This window comes from Callorhinchus milii, unplaced genomic scaffold (genome assembly GCF_018977255.1).
Source record: "Callorhinchus milii isolate IMCB2004 unplaced genomic scaffold, IMCB_Cmil_1.0 Scaffold2, whole genome shotgun sequence".
In the NCBI taxonomy this organism is placed as follows: domain Eukaryota; kingdom Metazoa; phylum Chordata; class Chondrichthyes; order Chimaeriformes; family Callorhinchidae; genus Callorhinchus; species Callorhinchus milii.
In genome coordinates, this window is record NW_024704743.1 from 119,547,632 (window position 1) to 119,561,844 (window position 14,213).

The 14,213-nt window shown below is 40.7% G+C and overlaps 1 protein-coding gene across 1 annotated transcript in view; it reads right to left on the reverse strand.

The window, feature by feature from the left end:
• The window catches only part of LOC103179701 (vacuolar protein sorting-associated protein 13B), a 481,880-nt gene that overhangs the window by 61,443 nt on the left and 406,224 nt on the right, over window positions 1-14,213 (reverse strand). Inside the window, 2 exon segments of the mRNA XM_007895087.2 lie at window positions 9,082-9,283; window positions 10,994-11,196. Coding sequence (XP_007893278.2) covers window positions 9,082-9,283; window positions 10,994-11,196 — 405 coding nt within the window.

Below are 14,213 nucleotides of genomic sequence, written 5' to 3' on the forward strand. Positions count from 1 at the left end.
TCAAAGCACCTCACAGATTATACTGTAAAGTGAATTGACTGTATATTTTGTGGGTGAAACGAGGCAGCCAATTGCGCTCAGCAGTGTCCCACAAACAGTCGTGGATTGAGTGACCAATTTATTATTTCTTTATTTTTTGAAGGTTATTACCCCAGGAAAAGCAATCCCCCAATTGACTAATGACCGGGTTACTGCTAGGTTAACAGAGGCGTGTGAAGTAAGGAAACTTGCCCAGAATTTCGACTGCCAGAAATCGAACCCAGGTCTCTCGCTTGCGAGGCAAGTGCTCTAACCACTGAGCTACAGGACTCACCTACATGGCAGAGCTCGACACTAAGGGAGAGATGTTAGTTTTCCTGTAAACAATATCACTTTATACCATTTGAGTGAGTATTTTATGATGATAAAAAATAAAGGGGCAGTTGTGAAAACTAATAACCCTTGCATATCAAAGCGCTTCAGAGGACTTACTGTGAAGTGCAGTGTGTACTGTAAAGTGCAGAACGTCTATTTTGTAGGCCAACACGGCAGTCAATTCGATTACATCGATGTCCCTCAAACAGCCATGAAGTGAATGAACAATTTTATAAGGAGGATTTTTGTCCAGGATATCAGAAGACACTCCTCTTTTCGATTATGGGATCTTTAACATCGACCTGAGCATGCACAGAGGGGATCCTTTGTTTACCTTCTCATCCGAAGGATGGCACCTCCAACATTTTGCATCTGCCATTTCTAAATACTGTAAATACTAATTATTTCTTTGTTAATACCTGTTGAAAATTATTCACACTGAAATGCTGGCAATTCGAGGATTCTTTGGAGACCTGAGCTGTGCAACATGAACCAACAAGCACTTGGAGAGTGTCTACATCTAGTAACTACCATCAGTCCCGTCTGCCTGATCAGATGAAAGTTAAAAAGAAAATGGCACTCTTCGAAAAGAGAGTTTCTTCTGGTGTCTTGGCCAACAATCTCCCCATGACAAGCTTATTGGCCTTTTGAACAACAGTTAAATCCTATTAGATCAATGTTTATTTTTTAATCCTCTCTTTGGCTGGGTTTCACATTTCAAGATTCTACATATACACCGGTCAAGCACAGTTACTGCTTTGTCTTACAACACAAAGGAAAAATATGAGTGATACTATTTGCTACAGGAAATGGTCTTGGAAGTTGGTTATGCAGAAGTCCTTCTGGCTCATCCTGTCGTGTGTAGTCCTGTAACGTATTGGTTAGAGCACTCGCCTCGCAAGCGTAGAGGACCGGGTTCGATTCCCAGCAGGGCGAAATGTTGGGCAAGTATCCTTACTCCACATGCCTCTGTTTACCTAGCCATAAGTAGGAACCCAGTTGTTAGTCGATTGGCGGATCATTTTTCCAGGGGGAAATAATTCCTTCAAAATAAATAAAAATAATTTGGGCACTCAATCCACGACTGTTTTTGGTACGCTGCTGTGTGCAATTGGCTGCCGCATCTCGCCCACAAAATATACTGTCAATTCACTTCACAGTATATAATTTGTGAAGCACTTTGAGTAGTCTCGAAGGCGTGATAAGGCGCTATATCAAATGCAAAGATTATTTATATTATTATTATCTGCTCCAGATAATACCTCCTATATTCCAGCGCTCTTACACTGAAACTGGCTTCAATGTTCCTCCTCTCTAAGGAAGTGATTATCTCGAAACCGCAATTTATGTAAATTTCTGAGCCTTGGCTCAAAAGACCTACCAGATGCATTTAACGCCTTCTCAAATAACAAATGTACAACTCATATTTCTACAAAGTTAGCGTTCCATGATGTAGTTTCTAAGCAGATATCCGTCCATTTGGGCTTGCTGTATTCTGTCGAGTTTTGAAATTTTCTTAGAACTCATTGTTACATTCTTCATCAAAAGGCCAAAACCTACTCATTAAAATGTAGGCCTAGTTTTCTTGGTGGGTAACAGTATCGCCTGATGTAGCATTTATGTCATACACAGAGTCACATTATAGTTATATCAAGTCTGTGTCAACCTGGCTCAGTTAATGGTACTTCGCCTCTGAGTCAGAAGATTGTGGGTCCAAGTTCTATGTCAGGAGTTTGAAATCACATCGTCTACGCTGATGGTTCCATCCTACAGATGAGACGTTAAATTAAAGTCCCATCAATTTGCTCTGGTGGACATTAAAGATGCCTTGCCACTGATCAAAAAGAGAGGGGAGTTTCTCCCGACATCCTGGCCAACAGTCCCTGAGATAAAGTTGGTTTTTCATTTCATACGTTTGTTATTTGGGGACTGATTTGGGGACATTGCTGTGCGTAAATTGGCTGCAGCATTTACCTACATAAATACACAGTCACTACACTTTACAATGAATTTTGTGAAGCTCTCTTTGAGACGTCCTCCCGGCGTGAAAGGCTGCATATCAAATGCAAGGATTATTGCCATGCTGCTTGTTTGATTCTTGATCTCTGCAAGGTTAGCTGATCTCAGGTGAGACAGCAGTTTGAGTGCTACCTCAGGCCTCTGTGCCTTAGGCTAAGGAAGGCACATGGAAATTTATTATCTCTACCTAGGACTGCAATCCTGTCCTCCCCAAATACCCATCTACTTCTCTCTTAAAAATTGTTATTGAATCGGCTTCCACTACCCTTTCAGGTAATGCATTCCAGATCCAAACAACTCGCTGGGTGAAAAAAAAAAATCCTAACCTCCCCGGTTTCTTTTAACAACTATCTTAAATTGGTGTCCTCGGGTTACTGACCCAAATGCCAATGGAAACGGTTTTTCCCGGTTCGACCTATCAAATCCTCTCATGATCTTGAAAACCTCTATTAAATCCCCTCTTAATCTTCTCTGCTCTAGGGAGAATAATCCTAGTTTCGCTAACCTCGCCTCAAAACTAAGGTCCTTCATTCCTGGTACCATCCTTGTAAACCTCCTTAGCACTCTCTCCAGTACCCTAACATCTTTCCTAAAGTGCGGTGCCCAGAACTGAACGCAGTCTCCAACTGAGGCCTAATCAGAATTTTATAAATATTCAACATAACCTCCTGACTTTTGAATTCTATGCCCCTATTTATAAAACCTAGTATCCTGTATGCTTTTTTAATAGCTTTATCTACCTGTCCTGCCGCCTTCAGAGATTTGTTTATGTGGACCCCCAGGTCTCTCTGTTTATTTGCCCCCTTTAAGAGTGTATCATCTAGCCTCTCCTCATTCTTCCTACCAAAATCCAACACTTTGCATTTCTCCACATTAAACCTCATCTGCCACATTTCTGCCAATTTTACCAATCTACCAATCCTCTTGGAGTATGGTGCTATCCTCCTCACCATTAACTAATTTTCCTGGCTTAGCATTGTCTGCAAATTTGGAAATTGTGCTCCCTACATTTTGTGGAGTCCTGTAGCTCAGTGGTTAGAGCACTCTCTTTGCAAGCGAGAGACCTGAGTTCAATTCCAGGCAGGGCGAAACCTTGGGCAAGTTTCCTTACTCCACATGCCTAATAATAATCCCTCCAAAAAAACAAAACTATAATAAATTGGTCATTTTCAATCTACGACTGTTTGTGGGACATTGCTGTGCGCAATTGGCTGCCGCGTTCGCCCACAAATATACAGTCAATTCACTTTACAGTGTGTTCTGTGAAGCGCTTTGGGACGTCCTCCCGACGTGAAAAGTGCTATATCAAATGCAAGGATTATTATTATTATTATTACATCCAGATCCAGATCATTAATATAGATCAGAAAGACCAGTGGTCCCAATACCGAACCCTGAGGGTCAACACTACACACCTCCCTCCAGGCAAAAAAGCAACCGTTTACTCTGCTTTCTGTCTCTTAGCCAGTTCTGGATCCATGTTGCCAAAGTCCCTTTAATACTGTAGGCTCCTATTTTGTTTATAAGTCTCTTATGTGGCAATCTGTTAGATGCCTTTTGAATATCTAGATAAACTACGTCTACTGCACTGCCTTTATCCACCCTTCAGTCATTTCAACAAAAAATTCTGTTAGGTTTGTCAGACACGATCTGCCTTTAACAAATCTGTGTTGACTGTCCTTTATTAAACCATATTTTTCTAAGTGAGAATTTATACTGTCCCGGATTATAGCCTCCAGAAGTTTCCCTACTACTGATGTGAGGCTGATTGGCCTGTAGTTCTCAGGTTTATCCTTTTGTCCCTTTTTGTACAGGGGAGTAACATTTGCAACCTTCCAGTCCTCTGGCACCACTCCAGTGTCCAAAGAGGATTAAAAAGTGGCCAGAGCCTCCGCTATTTCCACCCTTGCTTCCCTCAGTAATCTAGGATGCATCCCGTCCAGACTAGATGACTTATCTGAGCATTGACAGCCCTTTTAGTACCTCCTCTCCATTGATTTTTATCATATCCAATTTCTATTCACACGTCTGAGATATTGTGGCATTGGTTGCATCGTCTTCTTTTGTGAAGACAGTTGCAAAGTACTTATTTAGTACATCAGCCATGCCCTCTGCCTCAACAAGAAGATTTCCACGAGGGTCTTGAATTGGACCCAACCTACCTTTGAATAAGAACAGGGTCGAACTCCTGCAAATTCAATTCCAGCTGCTATCTGTGTTCAGCTAACTCATTTTTAGACTTACCTCTTGGCCTACGCCTTTGTCCATCTTATGTTTCATGTACTTGTGTGTCTACTTGTAATAATAATTATCTTTGCATTTGATATAGCGCCTTATCACATCATTGAGATGTCTCCAAGCTCTTCACAGAATATATTGTAAAGTGAATTGACTGTATTCTGCAGGCGAAATGTGGCAGCCAATTTTCTCAGCATTTTCACACAGCATTTTCTCACAAATAGTCATGGTTTGAGTGACCAATTGTTTTAGGGAGGGATTATTACCCTCAGGAAGTAATCCACCAATTGACTCACAATGAAACCCACAATGGCCTCTGCTTCTACCATCTTACCTGGCTGGGCATTCCTAATAACTGTGTTTCTTAAATGAAACTAGTGTCGCAGACACCCACACAACATGGTACACTCATCAATTACAATCTGAATAAAGTAATACTTTCCAGATAAAGAAATACTTCCCAGCATCTCTACTGAAACTGTCCTTTGTAAAACCCAGAATCTATGCCCTTATAGAGCTACTGACTTGACATATCCATGTCGTGCAAATTTGATGCTGGTAAAATGTTGCGTGCGTAGTTCTGAAGTGACCTTTTATAAGCATAAGTAATAATTAATGACCACACTTCTGAGATATTCCTAAATATCCTCCAGATACGAATGCAACTGTAACCCAATAAATTCAAGGTTAGCGCTATCCAACAAGCAATCAAAGAAATCAGCCACATTCTTTGGGGATTGGGTGGTGCAGATTTGAACATTGGCCTCTCAGTTCGGGGAGCTGTGTCTGAATGCAAAGTGATAGGAGAAAAAAATCTCCACTCTGTTCAGGCTTCAACTATCTAAAGTGAAATGGGTTTGGCTTTTTTTTCTTTTTTTCATCCCAGTTCTTGGATTTTGACCTCCATTTCACCGTATTATACAGAGATGCTTAAGGGCAGTGTCTAGAATGATTTGAAAAGTAAGAAAAAATACTGTAATAATAAACAATCCTTGCCTTCCATATACCATCTATAATGTCAAAACATCTCAAAGTGCTTTACAGGTCATTCCTGTGAAGTGTAGGCAAACACAGCAGACAGTTTGTACAGAGCAAGGTCCCACAAACAATCATTAGGTGAATGGTCGATTCATCTGGAGAATTCCTGGCCAGTTCACCAGAAGAAACTCCTTTCTTTTTTCAAATACTTTCATGGGATCTTTAACGTCCACCTGAATAAGCAGATGGGCCTGTGGTTAATAGGCTCAACCAAAGTAAAAATCTGGCCTATTCTTCTGAATCTCTCTTCCAAAACCACTTTCCTTAGCCTCCTCTCTCTCTCTACTCCCCCACCCTCCCTCTGTGCTTGCAAAAAGCTCCTTAAAAAAATTTCAGCTCCTCAACCTTATCTTTGATCGCCTCTAAATTTATTTCTCCCAACTTGATTTCACTGCTCCCACGGTTAAGTGCATCGAGGCGTTCTTTTGAACAAAAAAGATTTTAGATAAAAGCAAATTGTTGCAACAAGTGTGCTGGGAAAATAAAAAGATGTTATATTTTTATGTGGCAGTGTAAAATGAAATTCAGGGTCTCTCAACAGTATGAGCTAAACTTAGAACTGGTGCTATCTCTGAGGCCAACTATGTATGAATATACACATATAAAACTCTTGCCCAATTCTTACCCAAGGAATGTCGCTTGTAAATACCTTTGTGCCAGTCAAGCAGTTGAACTCATGCATCTGCTCACATCACAATAATATATCATGTTACTATTAAACAGGGCATATAGAGAACTAGGGAAATGCTTGTGAAAATTGCAGGACAAATTGACGCTGTGCTCTGATCAATAAGAATCTCATAAATATATATTTTCTGTGAATTTGGAAATGTTATTAAGCGGCACCACCCTGAGGCGCATTTGGGCCTTTACTGACCCACTTGAATGACAAATCCACTTGTGGAGTCCTGTAGCTCAGTGGTTAGAGCACAGTGGTTAGAGACCTGGCTTTGATTCCAGGCAGGGCGAAACCTTGGACAAGTTTTCTTACTCCACACGCCTGATAATAATCCCTCAAGAAAAAAAAACAATGATAAATTGGTCACTTCAATCCATGACTGTTTGTGGGACACCGCTGTGTGCAATTGGCTGCCATGTTTCGCCCACAAATATACAGTCAATTCATTTTACAGTATATTCTGTGAAGCTCTTTGAGACATCTAGAAGATGTGAAAAGCGCTATATCAAATGTAAGGATTATTATTATTATTAAATCATTCTGTTGCGAAGGACTGATTGACGGACGTGTTTCAACCCGTGAGACAGTGGAATGGAGGTTACAGCACGGATAGGTATGCAAATCAAAACTGTACATTAAGTTGTAGTTTTTGCAGTCAGATTAGGTGGATATTTTAAGTGAGGGAGAACTACATGACTATGTCAATAAATATGGCTTACGATGGATTTGTTTTCCGGGGATAATAATCCCTTCAAAAAAACAAAATAATAATTTTTCATTATCAATCCAATCCCTGACTGTTTGTGGGACACTGCTGTGCGCAATTGGCTGCTGCGATTTGCCCACAAAATACACAATCAATTCACTTTACAGTATGTTCTGTGAAGCGCTTTGAGACAATGATAAGGCACTACATGAAATGCAAGGATTATTATTATTATTATTATCAACTGATACAAAACACACTATGGGCCAAATCGCCTCCGAGTCTGACACACACTTGCATGGTTCTGTGGGTTGGGCCAGGCTAATGTGATGTGGACACACCACACAATATAATGTTCACATTTATAATAATAATAATCCTTGCATTTGATACAGTACTTTTCATGACTTCGAGACGTATGATTTATACATTATATTAAGCATCGCAATTCACGTCCGGAAGACACTTGACAATGCCAAGCTGGAGGTGGGAGCAGAATGCCCGAAAGCATGGATAAAGAAAACAATTCAAGTAATCAAAGTAATTCATTGTGCCGTTATTTTACAACTGTGGATGTTGCAAATCCAACGGAAAAATTATACATTCACGTAGGAGTCATGGAAAAATAATGATCTGTATTTTTCAGTCAAAGACCATCATTTTATTTTGTTCAGCCAAGTGTCCGACATGTGGAAACCCGTTACCATGCTTATGAGTATCCAAACAAAGTTAATAATAATAATCCTTGCATTTGATATAGCGCTTTTCACGTCCTCTAGACGTCTCAAAGCGCTTCACAGAATACACTGTAAAGTGAATTGACTGTATATTTGTGGGCGAACTTGAGAGTTTCATGCATCTCATCGACACATGGAAATTCCTGTGTCCGAAATGGAATTTGCACTCTCTCCCCAAAGGGACCAAAATCCAGAGATTATTAAGTGAAGGTTGGCAAGAACCAAGGCTTGGGGACTCAAGAGTGTGCGTTGGTTTTTAATCAGCTAAAACCACAGTTTGCCATTCAAAGCACTGTCTGGCAAGCTTCCCGCTGCTTCTCCAGGAAGAATCAACCTAACTGCTAGTACTTTAGCTTGCAGGGTAACAGGAGCTGAGTGCAAGAATCCAACCCCAGTTATTGGTCTGGCCCTCCAAGTCCTACCAATAAGCCAGGCTGGTTGAACCTTCATCAGCAATGTCCCTATCACAGCTTCAAACTATTTTAAAAGTCCCAGCGTCCTGGCTACTGAGAACCGTCCTGGCTCAGGCAACAGGCTACCGAGACAGCCACAGAGGACTATCTTCGACGTTCTGTTCCCAATCACGTTACCTTGGAGTTCATCACTAAGGAAACTCCTTTTACCTCTGTCCCAAGGAAAATTGTCGGAGACCGTGACAGCCTGCATTTATTTATTGATGTCTTAATGTCTACAAAATAATGCCTCATTCAAAGGACAGCCTCTTAAGACACTGCAATACTCCACCAGTATCAGCTGGGTCTATGAGCTCAAGATACTCTTCTGCAACAGCAGAAAACAATTGTCATGAAGCTTACAGGAAATGATACCATCAAACATGATGTGAGGATTTAGCTTGAGGACCAACTGAATATCATGCACTGTAATATGGAATGGTAGGATGTGTGCTTGAAATGCCATTTGCCCCACTGAATCCATGATAGTTAGGTGGACCATCAAAGAAGCTATTCAAAATAAAATTCCTTCAAAATAAATAATAATTTGATCATTCAATCCATGACTGTTTGTGAGACACAACTGTGTGCAATTGGCAGCTGCGTTTCGCCCACAAAATATACAGTCAATTCACTTTACGGTATATTCTGGGAAGCACTTTGTGAGGTCTCGAAGACGTGATAAGGCGCTAAATCAAATGCAAAGATTATTAATATTATGCAGAGACTAATTGCTTTCCTAACAGGGGCAAGCTATCCCCTTGACCCTACTCGTTAAGATGGCACAAATCAAACACATTCAACAAAGACAAAATGAGGGAAAGCAACTTTGAGCAATACAGCAATACATTTGCATACCTGCATCTTGAATGTACTGTAACTGGCCTGTTCTCAAGTCATCCAAAGTGTGCTCAGTCTTGGAAGCCTGATATCTACTCACAGCAGGTGACGGTTGATGTCTGTGGTCTGGTGTTCGAGTCTTGGCCTCTCGCTGGAGATAGGCTTGGAGCAGTTGTTGTACCTGGGTCAGGCAGTTCAGATGCTCTTGGCCCCAGAAGACCTGTTTAAACACACACACACACACATACATACATACATACATACACACAGACACAAAATTAATGAATCAACATTGATAAGCCTCAGAAGAACAAACCATAATACAGTATCAATCCTAGATATGCAACAACAGAAACACTTGTATTTATACAGCACTCTTAACAAAGAATAGTATCTTGGAGCACTGCACTGTAATGGGGTTGGACCCTGAGCAATGGAGGAGAAAGAAGGGGAGGTGACCATAGGCATAGTCAAAAAGGTAGGTTTTCAGGTATGATTTAAGCCAGATAAATAGAGGGTATGAGGTGGAGAGATTGAGGCAGGCAATTCCAGAGGTTAGGGATGTACAATTAGGGCAACTCTTATGATTAAGTGCAACTCGGGAGGGAGGTAAGCTGAACTGGCTCCAAGGTGACATGTTTGGCAACATCACATCAGAATTGAGCCAACCCTCTGTGGAGGTCTCAGTAATTCAGTTCCTGAGCCAGGCTGGCCTGCAGTACTCCGGGACACTGCGGCTGAGAGACCAGCCAGCCTGGCTTATTGGCAGCACTTGGAAAGGCAGACCAGTCACTGGAGTCAGGGCTCAGACACTCAGCTCCTGTTAACCCTGCAAAACCAAAGCCCTAACAGGTTGGGTCATCCTCACTGGACAAGCAGCAGGAAAGCTTGGCAGACGGTGCTTTTGGTGGCAAGCTATGAGCTTTTAGCTGATTAGAATCCAGCAGTACCCTAACTCATGCTCTGGGGCTCCCCAAGCCTTGGCTATGGCCAATCTCCACCTAATAAACTCCAGAATTACATAAGCAGCGTGCGTCCCTCCAGAGTGCATATTCCATCCTCTTTGGATTTTCCATGTGTAAGTGGGATGCATGGAACTCTCTCAGTTTGGTTTAGATACTCTTTTAGCATGGTGATGGGTTTCAGCAAGTGTCACACAACTGGCCGAACAAAAAAAGTTCAGCTTCAATGGGTTTTGCATTATATCCTTAAACAACAATGTCTTCTTTGGAGTCTTTATAAATATATATCTTGTGTTACATTAAAGTTCTAAAGCGCTTTGAATAACAGGACAGTGCTAAACACCAGAGACTAAAATTCGGAGACATTGGGAAAACCACCGAATGGCTCTGAACTCTTGGTCTCCTGTGAAATAACAAAATAGTAACATGAAGGGCTTGTACGAATACTCCCACAGTCCTAAAAAGGGATTAAAAAAAAAGTGGAAGAGATTTACGTTCCCGTTTAACCCAGACCAGTCATGATGATCACCTGCCAATAACAGATGCCAAAGGTCGTGAATGAAATAGATTGCAAGAACCTCAGCTCGATCTCACAAGGACCCTTCAATACAGGAGTTGCCTAGGCACAGAGGTACACTTGCCCTGCGCTGTGACAGCTAAATGAATTGTGTACATTTCTAATTATTTCTAAGTGACCTGCAGTATTTATGGTATTGTTGGTTTCATCTTATTGGTCTTCGGTTATTTGTTTTACTCTGATCTTTCAGGGAGAAAAAAAGTTTATTGCTCGAGACAAAAATCAAGTGCTTCAAATGGAAACAGGGTTGAGCTTTACCAGATAAGGCGATCGAGTTACAGGGTGCTCTTTGCATGATTTAAAGCAGTGGAATTAAAAGACGTTTGGGTCAAACAAGGAACAGACTCATTAAAGCCAGACTCTCCCAGACACCGTTGCCACCCACACAAACCTGGATCAGTCCAGCTTTCAAGTCAACCAGCACTTTCGGAATGAAGTGATGTGGGTCGGGATTGCCGCTGTGCCTGCACCATTTGGCTTCCACTTCCACAGTGCAACAGAATGGTCCAATTAGGGTTCTGTTTCTGTCTCTGAGGCATGTTTTTATGAGCAGATCTTTCAGCTGAAGTGCAAATGTGGCACCTTGGATCATTCCTAAATGGATCGAAGAAAAGGATGTCGGGTTTATCCTCTTTTTAGACAACTCGCAAGACTGCACACGGAATGAAATGCTGGAGAACTAAAAGAAACATTTGTCTTAGCTTTTTTTTCCTCCCATTTCTCTCCTACAGTTCTTGTGAATCAGTTCTCTGATCTTTACATCTGTACATAATTAATACAGGATGCCAAGCTCCAAAGCACTATTGTGGAATTATGAGCAAACTGTTAAAGGGACTGAACTCACTGCAATAATTCATGGAACCCAATACATTTTGATGACTGGCTGATATGCCTTGTAAAGGAAATATAACATGTTCTTTTGCATTCAACTGAATATTCTGCATACCTGAATGTTTCTGAAACCTGCATTTTAATTCTGTTTTACGAACAAATAATTTAACAGCTTCCTCAAACATTGCTCAGGGGCATAATAACTATGAAAATGCTTCTTTCAAATTGCGTGTTTACAGATGTTGACTGCAGCAAGTAATTTAGCTCCAGAACATTACTTAAGACACATGTGGCTGTCCTGTCTCCTCTAATGTTGGAACATTCGAATACTTCACATACAATATAAAGACATTTATATACAGTCCAAAACAAACAATGGAAAGAGGCTGTTGCCTGCCGACATGATTACTGAGGCTTTAACTGCGCCAATCCTTTGGCGAATTGTGGAAACAAACTAGGCTTTATTGCACCATCGAATAAATTAGTGTTTTCAATTTAGAATGCTATTATGAATATCATTGACATCTCAAAACACTTTGCTCAATAGAGCACCGACATAGAGGTAGGTAGCTGCCTGTGTGTGTGTGTGTGTTACCAGCAGTAAATGCAACCAGTGATCTTAAACAGATGAAATCCTTGTGCATGTCATTTATAACCTTTCCTGTTAACATCATTACTATATTGTCTGTTGGAAGCCATATTTGCTGCATTCACTTCAAACGTAGAAAAGCAGGCACATTTATTATTTTAATCCAACACAGTACTTATTTTCACTTTATTGGGGTACTGTGGTGTTCTTTTACACATCATTTCTGTAGGATTTAATTAAATTTTATGGCTTCAGCCAAGAATCCTGGATGTTTTGTGTCTAACTAGGTTCAAGTAGAGTTCAGGTCAGAGATGAATCAGAAGAAAACACAGAGATGGTTATCAATTTGGATGATCTCATCTCACTAAACCACAGAGAAGGCAGGTAAACAGACATCAGTACATTGACGAGTTGGAAACATAAGTCAGAATTCTGACAGCTATAATACTTATGCCATTGACCACCTTGTTTAAAAAAAAGTGAAAACATGGCAAAAAAAGAATTCTGCCTTTTTTTTCAGGGGGGGGGCAACAAATTTACTAAAGGATCAATATCTAACCTGATCTAATGTTACTTTTATGCTTCATTTTCATTCTCTTTGGGATTTTGATGATTTTTTGGAGCTATTAAGAAACTGACCAATATGCGCTACACATTACAAAAAGGTGAATTTCTGGAGACTGCAAAAACCAATGCAGTTTTGCAATTTATTGCAGGATTTTTAACCCAGGATTAGGTGGTGTCTTGTTTCTTGGACGTTAAAACATCTGTTCTCTCCTCCTACATTTTTGCTTTCAGGGGATGGCAAACACAACCTCTGCCTCGGGGATTGAAGACAGGAATCAGGATTCTACTGCTTTTCATTATCACAAGATTCAGTAACTCAAGTTTTGTGTCAGCTAAATCCCCCTTTTACTTTTCAGCGAGAGGTATGTTGTAATGACATTTAAAATCCCAGCTGTTATTTAGCCAATATGGTCGTAACCTCTTATTGAGTGCTGGAAATCGAGAGGGTTTAAGCTACTTGTGACAAGGTGTCAAAAGTGACAAAATCAAGGCACATACACCCAATATTCTTGCAGCAGTGCCAGGGGAAATTTTAATGGCGATTTGTATTCATCTCCACAAACCACACTTACCTTCAATCCCCAATGGCCTATTTAATGTTTAATTTGTCCTCTGGCTTACATTGACAAAGAATTTATTTCCTGTGGTGTAACCAGTGGTAAATCCTTGAGCTGCCTTCCTTGAGAGGTAAAGAACTTTGATTCTGTGTAATGTAGCTTCTGGCTATTGTAAATGACTCAATACCCTAGCAAATTAATGCCAAACAATGCGGAGCATTAACATTGGTATTATACTATCAATCTGAAAGCCCTTGAGATTTGTTTTTTTTTCTTTCGGGCAATCATGAATGAAATACTGTACATTAGACCACAAATGCAAGATGCAAGGCTAAAGCTATTCTGCAAAACAATACATCAATGCCCTTTGTATACAAGCGACTTCGGAAGGTAGCGGAAGCCATTGCTATAATTGCTGGTTCACTGGGTTAAAAACTCCCCTTAATTTACGTAGCTCTGAACTGTGCGTGGATATGTGTGATGTGTACAAATGTGAGGTGAGGACAGGCTGGGCGAGACTTTCACGTCTTTCTCCCTTATGTTCAAATAGCTCAGTGGTACTCGCTTTCCAGGTTCCTCCATTAAGAATGGCCACTGAGGAATGCACAGGTCCAAATCGGTGCCTTCAGAGACGATAGGACAATGTAAAATAGTACAAGAATACAAACAGTTCACTTAAAAATCGAACAGTAAAGAGGCACATCACATTACAGCAGTGCCGGATGTAGAGGCTATGTGCTCTGCATGTCAAGTGTAGCCTATTGATCCTGCTTTCCTGAACCAAATGTGCTCGACTGTCATCAGATGCTTGTGAGAACTAGTCCTAGGTTGACATGACAGATTTCACTCCCAGAGAATAAGTGTATTGCACTAGGATGGCAGCAATCCCATAAAGCTTCAATATAATAATAATAATCCTTGCATTTGATACAGTGCCTTATCACGTCTCCGAGATGTCTGAAAGTGCTTCACAGAATAATAATAATAATCCTTGCATTTGATATAGCGCTTTTCAGGTCTTCTAGACGTCTCAAAGCACTTCACAGAATATACTGTAAAGTGAATTG